Source organism: Rhea americana, unplaced genomic scaffold (assembly GCF_003343005.1).
Source record: "Rhea americana isolate MKP2758 unplaced genomic scaffold, rheAme1 scaffold_71, whole genome shotgun sequence".
Lineage (NCBI taxonomy): Eukaryota > Metazoa > Chordata > Aves > Rheiformes > Rheidae > Rhea > Rhea americana.
This window is the reverse complement of record NW_028186879.1, coordinates 3,652,594-3,669,449: the sequence shown is the minus strand read 5'-3', so window position 1 is coordinate 3,669,449 and position 16,856 is coordinate 3,652,594. Positions and strand designations below refer to the sequence as shown.

At 42.1% G+C, this 16,856-nt stretch overlaps 1 protein-coding gene across 2 annotated transcripts in view; it reads left to right on the top strand.

Moving 5' to 3' along the window:
- FGF9 (fibroblast growth factor 9) overlaps positions 1–16,856 on the top strand; it is a 29,042-nt gene that overhangs the window by 4,396 nt on the left and 7,790 nt on the right. For both annotated transcript variants that reach the window (XM_085321780.1, XM_085321777.1), the window contains exon 3: positions 3,411–3,514. In XM_085321780.1, coding sequence (XP_085177906.1) covers positions 3,411–3,514 — 104 coding nt within the window. The remainder of the gene's footprint in view (positions 1–3,410; positions 3,515–16,856) is intronic.

The following is a 16,856-nucleotide window of genomic DNA, read 5'->3' as shown; positions in this document are numbered from 1 at the left end:
CGAGCCGGGTTTTAGGGGCGAGGGCAGCCCGCGGGGTGAGGAGGTCCCCGCTGCCGCTCCGGCCGGGCTGGCTCCGGGGAGCCGTCGCTGTCTGCGCCCCGGGCTCYTAATTGGCATAATGTGGGGGAGAGGGAGGAGCGGTGACAGCTGTGACAGGCGGGAAACATCCCGGCTGAAAGGTCTGTTCCAGCTGAGTGCCAAATGCGGAGCTTTCTAAAAGCAGACAGTAGGTGTCAGGGGAAAGGAGCCGCGGGCGCGGAGCAGCCCGGCGCGCTCTGCGGGCAGAGGGGAAAGCCTGGGAAATCCCTCCTGGCCTCCCCCCGGGCCGCCTCCCCAGCACCCCGCCAGCTCTGCAGGGGGCTGCACGCACCGTCGCTTCACCACGAGGAATTGCTCTTCTCTCCCCCCCCCCCCCCGTTTTTTTCCCCCTCTGGCTGAATGATTTTTTGCTAAATATATTACTACACGGCTCTACTTACCTTGCTCGGTGTCCGCCAGCCCTTTGTGGCTTCCCTYCTCTGTGCAGGGCACCTCATTACTTCCTCTGGAAGTGTGACAGATAAGCAGCTGGCAGAGGTGCTTGTTTACTGTATTAGTTACTGTGGATGGTGTTTTAGGGTGCTCAGTGGGGCTAAACTGCTTCGCTCCAGCGGTACAAAGGGAGASTGTCTATAGCAAAGGACAAAAGTGCACAAAGGGATAGGAAAAGATCCATCTTTGCAAAGACGTTCATTGCTTAAAGCTGAGGCAGATACGCTCTATCATTCTATTCTTTGCTATAGATAAACCAGATGAAACTTAAAAATTCACGTTCTGTAAATGACCTGCCTCCTGTGAGTTTGGTGGGAGTGCAGGACTGGCTGTCCATGGCCAGACTGGTATCGCGCTGCTGTTCAGCATGGCCCAAAGCTAGATCGTGTGCAAGGAGGTGAATGAAGGGCTGATGCGACACATAAAGAATAACTTCCCACAAAGTTTCTTCCTCCCCCTTTAGGGAGAAGTGGGTCTTTGCAGTCTCTGACAAGAAGATATTCTGCAGGATTCCATGTCCTGAGACAGTTATTTTCTCTCTCCCTTCTTCTCCCCCATTTTTTGACTATACATAGGGCTATAGCCTTTAAAGTTTGGAGCTGTCCTGACTTTCATTTTCTCCAGCCTCATCCTGAAGAGGAATATCTATTTTAATATTTGGTTCAGATCCTAAGTACCATGTGCACATTATAGAAGCTATAAAGTGAAAATATTCACAGGAGTGTTGGGCCAAATCATGCAGTCCTTAAACTAGCAGAACTTGTGGCAGACTGCATGGTTGGCCCCAGACAATCGCTTGAGGACTTAATCGGATGGCACATAAAGCTTGTTGTGAATAGGCTTTTGAATTTTTTAAATGAACAAGTCTATTCTGATCTCAAATAATGTGGATGCTCTTTGCCAAGTACCTTAAATGCATCTTCTGCACTCACAATAGGATGTGACAGTGCTTTTTTGTTCTTTTAACACGCTAAGCAGTGTGCACCCAAATACTTGAAATGAGGACAGCAATTAAAGTCCACATTTATACTGATGTGAAAGATGCCTGACTCACTAACTTAGCTACAGTATGGTATAATACATACTTAACATAAGATTTAACTTCAGTTAGAACTGCCTGGTAAAATATCAGGAAATATGATAGTTTAGTGAAAGCTTTACAGAAAAACCTTTATTAAGAAGTCTGGAAGTATTGCACGTCCAGATATAAGGGGAAGATTTAAATTGTTTCAATGGATCAATTGTATTAGAGATGCTGTCATATATCATATAAGCAACATACTACCACTTTTTATTACTTCAAAAAATGCAATAATTACTAAATATTTTCTCCCAGTATTTGTGAAGCCATTTTCCTTGGATGTATGTAGAGAATAATTTAAAATGCCTAGGCCTTAAAACAGGGTTATCAAAACACTGAGAATATGGTGTTTGTAGTACTGAATAATATATAAGGTAATGATCAATAGTCCCTTACAGGGAATACATTTCATCTTTACATTAGCTGGGCTATAAATTGTCCCTATTGGCTTCAGCCCRTGCTTTGTTAGATTTATGTGATTCATGCCTGTTATTGATTAGCGCACAACTATTTTCCGAGAGATGCCAAATTAATTGTTCGAAAAATCCATGAAAGTGCTTTTTTATTGGCCATGTGAGGTTCAACACATATTATACTGTTATTGTATTATTTCATGTAAATATAATTTCCAAAAAGCTTTAAAATGGTTATGTAGTGTGCTTAGACATAAAATTCCAGAAGTATATTGAAAATCCTACTCTATGTTTTATTACGTGGCTCAGAAAGTAGTGTACTGCAGCAGTATGCTGCTTAATGTTGCTGGATAACTCCAGAGAGATCATTAGACTTATATGAACACTCTGAAATAGGAAGCAATTTCCATTTTGCTCCACAAGAATTCTACATCTATGCAAGAATTGGCTGGTAGCATCCTCATTGAGGAGGTAAACAATTTGCAGGGAAGGCTGCCAAAAAACCCCAAACCTTCAGAGGCAGATGACCTGGTATGTGATACAGACTCTTTTTGTACCAGGCACATTGCTGCTGATCCTAGGCAGCTTTGCAAAAGCAGTGCTTCTCTGCAAGATGTTCTTAGCTGTAGTGCACAAATGCATCTGTGTGAGGTTGCTATAATGCGTATAAGAAGAATTAATCATTTATACACTTATTTAGGTTGAGAATAATTTAATTTTCAGATTTGAGATGAGTAAAAACACTCCAGAGAGTTAGGATGATTAATATCTAGACAAATATGTGTGGGACTGAATGGTACTACAGATTTTCATTTCTGGAGCCTCTGGAAGATCATACTGTGAGTAAAACTCTTTCCATGTATTCCTGATTCACTGATGCCTTGAAGTAGATCTTTTGGTTCTGTAAAATGTAACATTTTATTTTCATCTTGCAGTTCTGATTCAAATATATTTCTAGGAATTTATTTTGTAAACCAAATCTCTTAAGTTCTTTAATCATGGTAACTTTGGTTACCTGAATACCTGATTTTGTTTCCTTGAATGTATTGTTTGTTGTGCAAATCGGAATACTGACAGATGTGGTGTAATATGCCTGATTTTTATTTTTGTGTTTAAAAAATGCTGAGAAAGATTGAGACTAATCTTTTAATTTGCTACCTTAATGCTCTCTGCAATGCATTGTTCTAGTACGAACTCAAAGGACTTAATTGTTCAAAAACCACAACTGAAAATATATTCATTTATTCCTCAGCTTCCTCAAAACAACTCTGAAAATGGAAAAACTACTTTGAAAACAGCAGCTTGTTGCTCAGGGATCAGTCATGTCTGAGAAAAATCTTTAAATGGAAACAACCTGTACATTGTTTTTTTCCTGTATTTTGTAGGTATACTGGAATTTATCAGTATAGCAGTGGGCCTGGTCAGCATTCGAGGAGTAGACAGTGGACTCTACCTTGGAATGAATGAGAAAGGAGAACTGTATGGCTCGGTAAGTTCCTAGCTGTCTTCAAAAATTATAACTTTTGTGTTCTATAACAAAAATAGTGTATAGCTCCTACAAGCCCTTATTGTGCTAGGTGCTGTACAAGCCCTTATTGTGCTAGGTGCTGTACAAACACTGTTTCTGCTTTAAGTTTCTTCTGGTCTAATTAGAAACAAGATTTCCTCCTGTGGTATAACAAATAAGGGAGAGATAACGGGTGACAAAATCAGGAATGAGCGATAATGTATACTGACTACAATTTAGATATAAGCAGCTGAGATTAATGGCCATAGCTAGTTGCTGAAGACTAAAAGGTGTATTGTAAGCTCTGTGAAAGTGTAATTTCAGTAGAGACTTAAAAGGATTCAAAGTCACGGCTTTTTGTTAGTAGGCGGAGAGCTTTCTAGGGATTGGCAAGCAAGTGATGGGGGAGGTAAAGGGTGGCCTACGAGGGTGAGAAAACAAGAAATGAGAATTGATAAAAGTACGAAAAGCACAGGAATGAGTGCAAGAGGCTTTAGATGGGATGGCATTAGAGGTGAGGAGTGGTTTAAGGAAGGAGTAAAAATAGGAATTTCTGATATGGAAGTTTGAATGGTCAACAAACCTACCTGCGGCTGATGGGTGACCATCCTTGGCAATTCGAGGCTGTCTTGGAGACCTGTACCTTGCTAACCCTGTGCAGCAGAGCTGTATGGGACATGGCCCTTTCTTGGAATTTGAGACCTCTGGCAGCTCCTGGGGTTCACACCCTGGTCAGATCATGGGCAGGGGTATCTGAAATCAAGTAGGTAGAAGGCAACTGCCATCTACCCTAGATGATAGATGGCAACTCCTTCTAGCAGTAAAGTGCCAGCTTCCAAAACTGACAAGGCTAGCAGGACTAGAGAGGTGTCCTGATTTGAGGAAGAGGATGGCAAGTCCAAAGGAGAGGCAAGTATCTAAAATGAAGGAAGGCTGTATATTCATTGGGGTTCGCTAGAGGCTTGAAGGAGAGGATTCCAATGATCGACTAGAGGCTTGTGGGGATCTGGTGGGTAGGCATTGCAGAGAGGCACTCATAAAGGAGTTAAAGTGGTAACAAGTGTGACTTTGGATACAGATGCATGAAGATACATGTGTCAAAGGGGAGACTGGGAAAAGGGTGGGAAGAGAATTGAGTGGGACAACAGCTAGACTGAGAGAAAACACGAGAAGATGGGGACAAATAGAAGGATGAAAATAGAAAGAGTAAGAAGGAAGTCTGGTTTTCCAATACTCGATTTGTGGAAGAGACCTTAAAATATGAATGCCCAGCAGAAGTGTTCTCAGCGGGATATTCAGGTTCACTGATCCCTCCCTAACAACCTCTTCTGTGAGAAGGGGAAGCAGGGGAGCAAGGCGACTGTGCCCCGGGAGAAGAGCGGGTGAAGACAGAAGCACAAAAGGTGCAGYGAATGGTGCAGTACTGGGGAGGCAGAACAGGAGGTGGCAGGATGAGGGGCAAGGCTTGGACAGAGAACATGTGGACAAGAAGGAAAGAGGGAGATGCACAGGTGGTGGGAACAAGGAGGTGGGAAAGGTGAAAGGAAAGGGATTCAGCATAAACGGCAATATGGAGGAGCAGGAGGTTGGAAGAATGGAGAGGCAAAGAGAAAGGGAGTGGAAGCAATGACAGGTGGAAACAAGCTGCCTATGGATAGAAAACAAGACTGGTTCTTGTGCAGCTGATCTACAGCTAAAGAACCAATTAAGTCAGGAGTAGTTTATGGTTCAGTTTGGTAGCAAAAAAGGCAGAAAACCAACAGTAATATGAATCAGTGATGTTGAAAATCAGCAAAAAGAGTAATCATTTAAGCAGATAAATGTGTAGTCAATGAATCGGTTAAGTTATTCTACACTTCAGGTATTCAGAAAAAGAAAAAAATGTAAAACTGACTAGTTACTGGTAGATCTTAAATACATAGGCTTGGCACAAAAAAATGGTAAATCACTTCTCTGTGTAATTTATATTTTGTGTGTGTAATACGTTTGACAGTCAAACTGAATYACAGAAAACACTCTTTACTGAAGAAATATGCACAAGAAATTCTCATTAGCTACATTACTGAGCTCACTGTGTTACTAAAAAAAAAGTTGTTCCATGCACAGCAGTTCTAAGGGAATCTGCTTTCCTAAGGGCTCATGTCTCACACCCTGGACATTAGCTGTCCGTGCTCACTGGACTGTTGGTTTGCACTGACTGCTCACCACTCCYAAGCAGAATGTGCAAGTGATTTCTTTTTCTTTACGATGCCTCTGATCAGTCACAAAATTGACAGGAACTTAATTTTCTTGAAGACCTTTGCCTCTTGATTGAAACTGTTTGAAAAGTTGAGGAAGGACTGACAGGCTAGCAGGCAGACAGATGGACAGAATAATTGTATGACCGCTTTTCCTTAAGAAATGAGGTTAAAAATATGAAGCCATTTATAGTGGAGAACTGGCAATCTATGGGGCCAGAATGCAAAGTTCAGGTTAAAATCTGATGGATGATATGGCATATTGTCAGCCTCCAGAGATGGAACATACTGAAGAATGATGGTAATTGAATTACATTACTTCCAATGAAATATAACCTCTAATGGCTACTCAGTGTGATGATGCTTTAAAGCCTTGTCAACACTAGCAGTTCTAGTGGCTATATTTCAGCAACTGTCAGCTCTCATAGAAACACTGAGATAAGCAGGCCTCAGAACAGATTTGTGTGTAGAATTGGTTGGACATTTTTAAGTGACAGTATTTTGCTTTTGGTTTTGGTCAAAAAAGGGCAATTGATTGAAAATGAAGTCCTCTGGTGGKAATAAATGTACCAGTTTGAACTAGAAGCAAGTCACAATCCAGCCTAGAGTTCTCATTTTGGCAAGGGAGAAAATCAGCTTAACCAAAGTTAGTTTAAGGGCTGATAGGTGACAGACTGAGGTTCAAGTTTTTCATCTGAAGTAAGCAGAGCAGGTGCTTGAGTTGGACTATTCTGTCCCATTTGAACTCTGTTCTTGCACAGCAGGTTCTCTAGTTCTGGAAGGTGGGTCTCTTTGCCTTCGTTTCTTCATAGAAGACCATGAATGACATTGGCTTTGTCATGGTGCAGAGCAGGTATATGTATGAGGTGGTGGATGTGTTTTGTAAGATGGGAAAGCTGTTTCCCACCCACAGCTCAATGCCACATCAAAAATACCTAGACCYGTGTTAAAAAAATAGGTATTGAAAAATACCTGCTTCTGTGTTGTGGACTTGCACAGGTGTGTTTCTGCGGGCACTCAGTATTGCAGCACTGATATTGCTGGAGCAGATGCCCTGTGTCTATAACAATATCATATTTATATTCAAATTACTGTATGAAAAATGTATTAGATGTGAATCAGATCAGCTACTATGATACCTATATCCTTCTAGATTTGTGTGTGAAACATTTGGCACAGGAAGATTTTTCCCAGCATATTTGTGATGCCACTGGAGATGGGACATATGGCGGAGCAGAGCAGCCAGGATGGGTAACTTCTGCCAATTTTCGTAAAAGGCAACAGTAAAATCAGTTTCAGAATATCTCGATCCAGGCATGCTCATTTTGGCCTTTCCAAAGCCACTTCCTAGGAAGAAAGTGCTGCTTTCTTCCTAGATCTGCATCAGCTGCCTGACAAACACTCTTCCCAGCCTGCCCTTTACAGCAGGTCGTTCCTATTGCATCTTCTGGTTCAARCAGCGCAGAGTCTTGGGTACTGCTCTTGGGCAAGAATGTGTAGTGGCTGTTCCCAAGTTCCCCTCCACCCCCAGAATTTGGCTAAGCACAGCTGAAGATATATGTGGTACTCTGAAGAAGCAAGTGGTAGCCATGTAGCCATGACTTGGAGGCTATTTGGTGACAGCAGCTTTCCCTCCTGTCTAACTCCTTTTCTGCTCTCCATTTACCTTGCCTTCCCTTTGCAGACTACAGATATGACTCATCACGTTTCACAACAGTTAATGTGCTTGTCATTGGAGAGGAGGAAAAATCCAAGCTACAGATAAGATCGGAAGGGTGTTAAGATGAGACATGAAGATCTTCCTTCCTTTCTGACWGCCAGATGGGTCACGCCAACACCTTTGGCAAGTGTGTTAACTAATGTTTGTTAGCCATGCTGCCCTGTGCCATGCAGAGAAGTGAAGGAGGTCTTCGTGATCATTTGTATGATCTTCATGCCTCCACATGCTGTAGTAGGACACACTGGCCCTGTGGGAATAGAGCTCTCTTGCTCCTCTTCTCCACAAATGCTGGTCCCTTGACTGCTCATGGGCCCCGGACCCTYGCAGCAGGCAACATCCGTTATATGGCCAAAAGGAAAAGTGTGCAGAGAAGTGGAAGATGTRTAGCAATGATGTGGGGAAGGAGTGTGGAGAGGAGGAAGAAGATAGGAGGGGAGGCTGGATGTGCTGAGGAGGGCCATGAACAATCGGAAGTGGTGGTGAAGGTAGGGCGAGGACATCGTGTGCCCACAGAGCACCTGGAACAGAGCTGCAGAGACTAGATTGGTAGCAGTAGTGGCTTCTGGGGCACTAAACCTGCCTTGGGCTTCTAAAACCACTGGGGTGAGGATGGGGAGGGGAGAGACAGTGCTTCCCTTGAAGAAATGTGGTTTGCCAGTAAGTATGTAGGCAGGTGACAATATGCCTCCTTGTTGTCCAAGTAGGAGAGCGCCTGCAATAATGTGTGTATTTTTTGGGTCCTTGTGGTCCTGGGACAATACAACTACAAAGATGGATGAACAGTTTTTGAGGAAAAAGAAACAGATTTTCATAGTCTGCTAAAAATAACTTGCTGTAGGTAAAGAATTGTGTTATCACATTTTATATTCCTATGCAAATAAGTGAAGGGAATCTTTCAGCCCTTCGAATAGTAGGTTAAGGTGCACAGAAACAAAATAAAGAAAAAGAAAGTTGAAGGTGTGTTTTGGGAACAACTTGCCGGCCAAGTATATGGTCAATGCACATATSTAAGAATAAGAGAGAGAATAAAAGTGACCTTGCAGTGTCATTCACACTTCCCTGTTCCTGTTAAATACCTTTGATCTAAAGGGATCCCGTACGCTTTTGATTCTTTTTTTTTAAGCTGCATTATTTACCTATCAGTGTACATGCAGCCACCTGTGATTGAAGTGATCCTGGAAACAGGATAGTCGCAGTTCACAACAGTTCTTGGAGGAAGAACTAAATGTAATTTCCCTGAATGAAAGCACAGTCTTCTAGGCTGAGAGTGATCACATCCCAGCAGGCGTATGGCTGTGACAGCAGATTTAACACCCTTCTGCTTGTGCATAAAATAAATTGTGTTTTGATAAATGATATAAATGCTTGGGAGTCAGAGGGCAGTTTCAAGAACAGCTGAGTTGCAAGGAGCATTCAGAGCACAAATGGAATTGGTCAGGAAAAGGTGGCACTCTTGTGATCCAAAATCTGATGATGTCTTTTAGCAGTAGCAGTGACTCCTGTGTTCCTGAGTAAACTCACGCCAAGCACAAGAGTTGAAGAGATAGACCTGTAAGTAATTTGAAAAGGCAAACTGCTGAGATCTGAAGTGGACCTGTTCATAAAGGTGCTCGTGGTCTTGAAGGTGAAGGAAACTTAGAACTTTGTCAAAGATACAGAAATTCTCTGGAAACTTATCCCAACAAGGGTAAAATTGCAGGGAAGGATTTGGAGTCTAACTGGATGTGGACACTGAGTAGAGTCTGCAAGGAATAGGAGGAGGGCGGGTAGCAGAAAAGTRTGTCTTAAGGCCCACAAACCTGAAGTCAAAATGCAAATTGCTACAATGAAGCTATTTTGGACCTTACCAGGGATACTAAAACATATGTTAAAAGGTTTTAAAGCTGTATAAATGAAAAGGGGACAGGACTCTTTACAAGCACTATGTTCTCAGACTAGTGCAAATGGAAGATAGTCTGAATATGGCTGCACAACATACTAACTTGGCTAGCAAGTAGCTCTAATAAACTCGTTGGGATGGTAAAACACRGTTGGAAGATTTGACTGTAGTCTGATGAACAGTCGAAGTGGGTGCAGCTGACACCACTGCTGAAAGAAGCCTCTGTTTTCTCCTTCCACCCTTTTGCTGGCACAAGTGTTTCTGCTGCTGCATGGTGAACCAGAGCAGGGAACTGAAAAATAACCTGGCAAAACGGAAGGATTGTGTTCAGCTGCGGAGGTTCGCCACGCGATGAGCTGTGGGGCTGCAGAGGCTGGCTGCGGTGCCGAGGTGGGAGCAAAGCCTGGAGGGGGGGGCATGCTTCCTCCAGCCGCAGCGCAGGCATTTGCCAGCCTCAAGTGTTTGCAAACCTGCAGCCGTGTGCATGGTTAGGGCATGACCTAGGAAGCTACAAGGCCGTTTGTCTGCCCTGAGTTGTGTTCAGGGCTTAAGAACATACTTTTGAATGGAAGAATAGAGAGAGAGAGGGAGTAAGTGTCAGATGAGTTTTCTGAAGTTGGATTGATAGTTTCAGGCAAATCTACTATTTTAGTTTTGATAGGCACTTCTTTTCCTAGAAATGGGGAATACCATTGCCCTAATCTGCAGGACTGTGTTAGATATGACCCAGCAGAAAAGAGTATTTGCTACAGTGGGGAAGATGGGACTTAGCATAGATAGACTTTGATAGATGATGAAAGAACTGAAGAGAAGGCAGGAATGGGAAGTGCTGAAAAGTGTTAGGTCGGAGTGAAATTATTAGTGGAACTTTTATGGATTAGTCCTTGGGGTGGACTTAATCCTCCTTTATTCCTGATTTTTATTAGGGACATTAAACATCTTGTCATAAGAAGTAGGAGTGCGTTACTGAAATTTGCAGGTGTTGCAAAGTTGGGAAGTATTTTCAGCGCAGAGGGCTGCCTCCCAGAGGGGACTAGGTGACCTAAAGYGTACAAAATGTGAACCCATGTGCTTGGGGCTACTGTTAAGGATTTTTCTGAGTTGAACACTCTTCAGAAACAGCAGAGAAGATACTGGAGGCACTAACTCATCCCAGTGCGTCTACAATGCAGAGGTTGTGTGGCTCTGAAGAAGGCAGAGGCATCCCAGGATGTGCTGGGAAACGTGCACTTCGGAGAACTATATGAATGCCACTGCATAAGGCAATGGTGGGATCTAATCCAAATACAAAGTGGAGTTCTGCTCACATCATGTTATAGATGAATTGAAACTGGAACAGGTTCAGAAAGGAGTTACTGGGATAATCAGAAGAATAGAAAGATATGATAGAGTCTCTGTAAATGCATTAAGGTTTAATACCAGGGAGAGAAAAAAATCCTTAAAATAAAGGACAAGAACAAATTGTTATGAACAAGTCAAAAGGAAGCTTAGGCGGGAAGTTAGGAGGTTTAAGATCATTGAAGAAATGAGATTTTGAACAGGCATGAAAATTTTTGCAGATAACTGGGAGGTGAGGAACAACCTTTTTTTGTCCCTATAGTGTATGGTAGGAAATGACATTGCTATTGTGGATGGTTTCTTTATTCAGTTTGTAGGTCTGAGACAAGACCTGAAATCTGAAGTTATTTGTTGTTTACAAATCTACTTCATCTACTTCAGCTTTCTAAACAGCCCCTTTCTGGATTTGTATAAGCAGTCTCACTGAACACTGGCTAGTGTTAAATAGTGTTTCCCACGGGTGCCAGCATTAGGGATGGCAGCTGACCTAGTCAGCAAGACGACAGCAAAGTAGGAAAGAATCTGTAGAAAAGAAAGATCTTTTGGGATGTAGATACTGGTGTAAGAAAAATTGATAGTTGTRTATATATATAATCAATACAGATAGTCTCGGAGAAGTTATTTGTGAAACTGCACCTATTATGGTTCTTAYTAAACTGAGACTTCAGTCTGTTTTTACATCAGAATTACATGAATTATAATACCTGTCACAAAAGGTAGACACCTGTTAGTACTTTCTTGTGGGGTAGATACTGCATAATCAGCACTTTTCCTTATGTCATTGATTTTCTTTGGAGAACTGCATTCCAGCTACTGACTAGATCTGAGGATAGTTTTTTAAGAGAGAAAACCTGCAGTGATCTCCTTATCTTGGTCTGTGCGATTCCATGCTGAATTTGGATTATTACTACATGCCCAGGACGAGAAAGCACAAGAATGTTTTTTGCTTAAATGAGAACTATATATAAAGATAAGCTTTGATAATGCAAGACCTTACTTGAACCTTAATTTGATAATTTGCCTTCCCCTAATTAAAGATGTGTGGARTTTTGTATTTTTATAAAAACTGGAGATTGCAGGTGCTGTTTGACGAGGCAGCCAAGGCGATCTAACAGCTACYGTCTTGCAGAGCGGGTAGCCTTGCTCCCCTGCCTCAGCTGCACTCTTTTGCTTCCTTCCTAGCTCTGACTGTAGCACTCGTTGGACCTAGTAGGAGGCCAGTGCAGGTCTCAAAAGCCATAGATGACTTTACAGAAAAAGGCTTGTCTTTTGTAGGGCTATTTCTCCACTGGTTTAGCTGTGAGGGAGCACTGCAGCATAGGGTGGGAGAAGACTGTGCACTGCCCTTTGGGCTATAAACCTGAAGCCTACCTGGCAAGCCCATGATGGACATGTTCACTTCGAACTTTTTCACATTCACCTCTTTGCAGCTGTATAGCTCCCCAGTCAATCTAGCCCAAGTGTTTCTGGAGCTGTACTGGAGTGTAAAAAAGTGCTGTGTATTAAGCTGACCTGAGAGTAGTATGTTGAAGTGACATACTGAAAGAGCATCATCAGCAGTGACATACTGAGAAGTGCTTGGGGATTAAGCACTGCATCAGATAAAGAGCTGATGTGCTCTGTTTCTGACTCAGGATCCAGTGGGATGTGAATGTGGCACTCTTTTCCACTTTGCCATTCATCATTTTCAAAGACAGAGTAGAAAAGTCTGCCCTGCGGGGACTTCATTAGGGATTTTGTCTAGGTTGGGATTTGCTTTGCAGTTTGAATGTACTCAGGCTGATTTGGTGATGTGCAGTAATGCAGTTCATTTGTGTTGCATTCAAAAAGCTTAAGAAATAAAGCTTGTTACAGTGCAAATCCATTTTTCCTCCTTTTATAAAGCCCTTTGCCTTCTTTTTCTTTCCTTTTGTAATGACAGACTTTTGCCGCTACTTTTGATCTGAAGATCAGGTTTTAAATCCATGTTCCACAGTGGCTACTGAGGAAAAAATTTGGCTTTTGTTATGTATGCTGCATGCTTTTGAGATCTGGCCTGGGCTGTGTATCTTTAATCTTTYAAAATTTTACACTTTGATTTTAACACAGTGATGGAGGTACTATAATTGTGACTGAGTGCTTGGGAGAAATTTTGACTTGATTCTATTACCATTGAAAGTGCTGAGGGAAGTGCCATTGACTTTAATGAAAGCAGAATTGGACCTGTTCCTATAAAACCACCTATTAATTTTATGGTTGTGTCAGCAGACCCTGATCAAGATAAGAGCCCTACTGTTTTCATCATTTAAAAAGCCTAAATCAAGACATGGTTTCTGCCTGTAAGAGCCTGCAAACTAAAGACAGTTTTTAGACAAGTTTATTGTCCTTGAATRGCTGGCGTGATATTGGCCTGCTGGTGCCTTCATTAGGACAGCATCTAATGCAGAATCTCGACTTAGAGTAGGAAACTTATTTGGGAAAATTTGAGGAAAATTCTTTGAATCATTTTAGAATATATAAATGTGGGACAACAATGTTGTCATGTTTAAACAAAATCATCAGGGTTTTTTTTTCGTTATATTTGTAAAATCTGAATTCTTTGGGAGGTCCATATGCTGCTGGCTACCTAGTAGACCAGCTGCTTGGTCTTTGACCTCTTCACTCACCGATTCTCTTGAAATTGTTATTATATATCTATTTCTTTCAGGCAGATTGACAATTTCTTTCATCAAAACTGAAATTAACTGCATAGCTAAAATTTGACCCATTAAAAAGGTTCCACTGGCATGTGTGTGTCTGCATGCATATGTGGGTGTGAGAGGGGGTTAGCAGAAGGTTAGCAGAAGAGAAAAGCCCTGTGACTTGCTGATTTTTTTTCCGAAAGCTAGATCAGCTGTATCGCTGAGAACCTAAGGCAGGGCACGGCAGCACCAAAGATACATGGCTTTCCAGAGAAAGCGTTGTGGCATTTTCTTTGTCCTACTCAGGTAGTGAAATACTAAAAAAATTATATCTAACCCTTGACTTTCAGGGTGGGATTGCCTCTCGGAAAAGGAACGAAGGTAGTGCCCAAAGAACAGTTTCTTGAGGGACATCTAATGAGAAATGTTAGCAAATGGAGGAGCACTGTTGTCTAAATGGGCAAACATGGCATGTTTTCTTCAGCAGTTGCTCTTTGAAATACTGGCCTTCCTTTATGGCCAGAAAGGTGGGAAATTGAAAGGCTTCATTTTCAAACAATGTCAACTGCATATGCAATTGAGTCCTGCTGGGGAAAGATCGTAGAATACCAACCCTTTGCTGTCCTGGCCACCAAGCTTTGCAGCTTCGAAAACCTTTCTAGCAAATTTCACATTGTTTTCCAAGACTCCAGTGGACGTTTGGCATTTCAGCAAGGAGAACAAGATCTTTCCAAAATGTAACAGCCTGTGCAGCTTCATTTGTTTAACTCTGATGACATTTAAAGCTCATCCAGATCGACCCAGACTGACACTGTGGTCAGTAATGTCCCTGTCCTCTGAGCTAGAACCTAGCAGAGAGGTTTGCATAAAATCAGCAACTAGATCTAGAGACAGACTTTCATTCATTGATCCTTGATCAAAAGGACTTGTTGAAAGAACAGAATATGAAGTATTTTAATAGGATAAATTTTTATCGCAGCACATGTATTATAATTGYTTGGTCCCTCTGGCAAGGGCCTTTCATGAAGGTCCTTGATTATTCTCCTGTTTTTATGATGAGACCCTAGGAGGGATGAGGTACTTCTCTAATGATGGATAGGTCAAATCTGGGGAGGGGGGTACACAGTTGAGTGTAAAAACCTATGCAAATTAAGTGCTTTTTATCACTCAATTTATAATATCTTTCAGGTTTGAGTTTAGCTGTTCCTACCACTACACACAAAAAGTACACRCTTTCTGCTCAAGGAGGACTATGCTTTCCTTTAAGGTGGTGTTCTTTGGTTGGAGACCAAAATAAAAAATGCTAACAAAGCACTTTGATGCTATGCTCTATTTTAGTTATATTTAAGTAAAACATGATTCATTTAAAATCTCTATTGAGTTAAAAGGTTAACTAGTATTTCACTTGCACAGGGTGGAGAGTATGTGTAGCTGTAGGATAACAGACCTAGTTTGACATACATGATGCCTTTTGATAGAAGAGAATGTGGAGTGGGGAACTAGGGTAGGTCAAGTTACAGCTTTCAGTAAGTCTGAGCGTGCCTGAAATGGTTCTTTTAGTGTCTTAAAATATTTGTTGCCTTTTTATCATTGCAAGCCTGATCCAAGTTCCATTTAAGCTGATGGGAACTTTTCTGCTGTCTTCTTTAAAAATTGGCTCAGGCGCCGTATCAGATTGCATACCACCTTGTTTTCTTATTCTTGGAAGGGTTCAGCCAAGCATTATGAATTAGATGCTTAGATAACATTGATGACTGTAGTTCTGGATTGTGCCAGGCAAACCAAAAATAAAATAGAGGTCAGAAGTGTGAATAGTAAATGGCACAGTATGGGTCCGATCCTGCTGGCACTGGAGGGAGGGGAACACACCTGCTTGCTTGTTTTTTAAAAGTCAACTTCCTCCTGGTGCTGCTCTGTTGTAGTGGAGGGAAGGAAGCTCTTCAGCTTTCAGAGAAATGGAGCTGTGACAACTTTCATGGCCTTGATGTGGAATTTTGTCATTTCTTTCAACAGAAGCAAGAGCAGACCCTTGACGTTTAGGTGAAAATGAGTTTTCATCTAAATCGCTTGGCTGGGCAGGTTTAGCCTTTATGGACATATGCATGACTGCTGACTGGCAGCGTGTGCTGGCAGMTGTGTGCTCACGCACGGTGGGCTTGTTCTTCCTATAATGATCGCATAACCACGGAGGGCATGTTTGAAGCTCGACGGATGCTTCAAACTGGAAATCTCAGTGCAGTGGATATCACTAAAACCAATAGCTGTGGAYTTGGCAGCGGCAAAAATGGATGGAGACCTAACTGGCCTCTCCTGCTGCAGTTCGTGTCGGAAGAGCTCTGTGAACAGCCCTGGTGTGCAGGGTAGTAGTGCTGCCTCCTCATCTGCTCCGTCTGGAGGAAGTCCATGATGGTGTGGAGAGCATGGAGTGGGAAAAACGAGGGGAACAGTGGAAAAGGGAGTAGGGATGAAATCTGTGCCATGCTTACCAAGCTCCTGAGATTTCACTGTTGATGCTGAAGTCCACTTCCTTGTTCAGAAAACTGCTTTTCTGTTATCTTAATCGTGACATAGTACCACTGCAGTTTTAGTACATGTGTAGCTATAGCCCCTCCTGATGATWACACTCAAAGGGGACCAGGTTCCCCCAGGTGGTGCTAATTTTACAAACTTTGTGTATGGAAGATCTTAATTTTTAAGCATGTAGAAGCACTTCATGGTTGCAGTACAGAATATCCAAGTTTTTTTTTGTGTAAGTGGGGGTGTATGTATAATAAAAACTTCATGCAAATGAATTAGCAGTTTAGGAGAATAAGTGAAGATGAATAGTCCAAGTTAAAGTACAAAGTGAAGTCAGGTAGGGAAAATGTATTTGCCCAACAGGGGTTTTATCAGGACACCTTTCCTAACTTCCCTTATCTTATGGAATATGAAATGTATGTAACTGGCAGTGCGTATGCCTACTTATTTGCTGGATCTGTCTTCTAGACATGCAGGATTTCCTACCATCTTCCTGAAATGCTCATGTAGAAACACTGACACAGACATGAAAAAAGTCAGCTAGCATTTTTAGTAAACTTTTTTTTTCCCCATTATGTTCTGTGAAATTATTAAACAAACAGCATGCTGGAAAAACATAGCTTGAACAAACTGGTCAAAGAGAAGTCAACACCATTCACTAAGTCAGATAACTCAAAATGCAGTGCTTGACTAGCACTGTTATTGACTAAATTATGAAGAGAAGGGGCACCGCTTAGTTGCAGTATTTGGCTTCCAGTGGTGGCTGAGGTTACTCTGGAGGTTGTCCATTCAGCCAGAGGCTAACCTGCTTAACATGGGATATCAGACAAAGCAGTCTACTGCAGCCTTATTTACAACAGCCCTTGCTGAGTGTTAATTATTAGCTAAGCCTGGTATGTTCTGCAGGCTATTTGCATTACAGAGGAGGAAGGGCCAATTCTGGGTAAAATGTATGTGCTTTTAAGCAGAACAG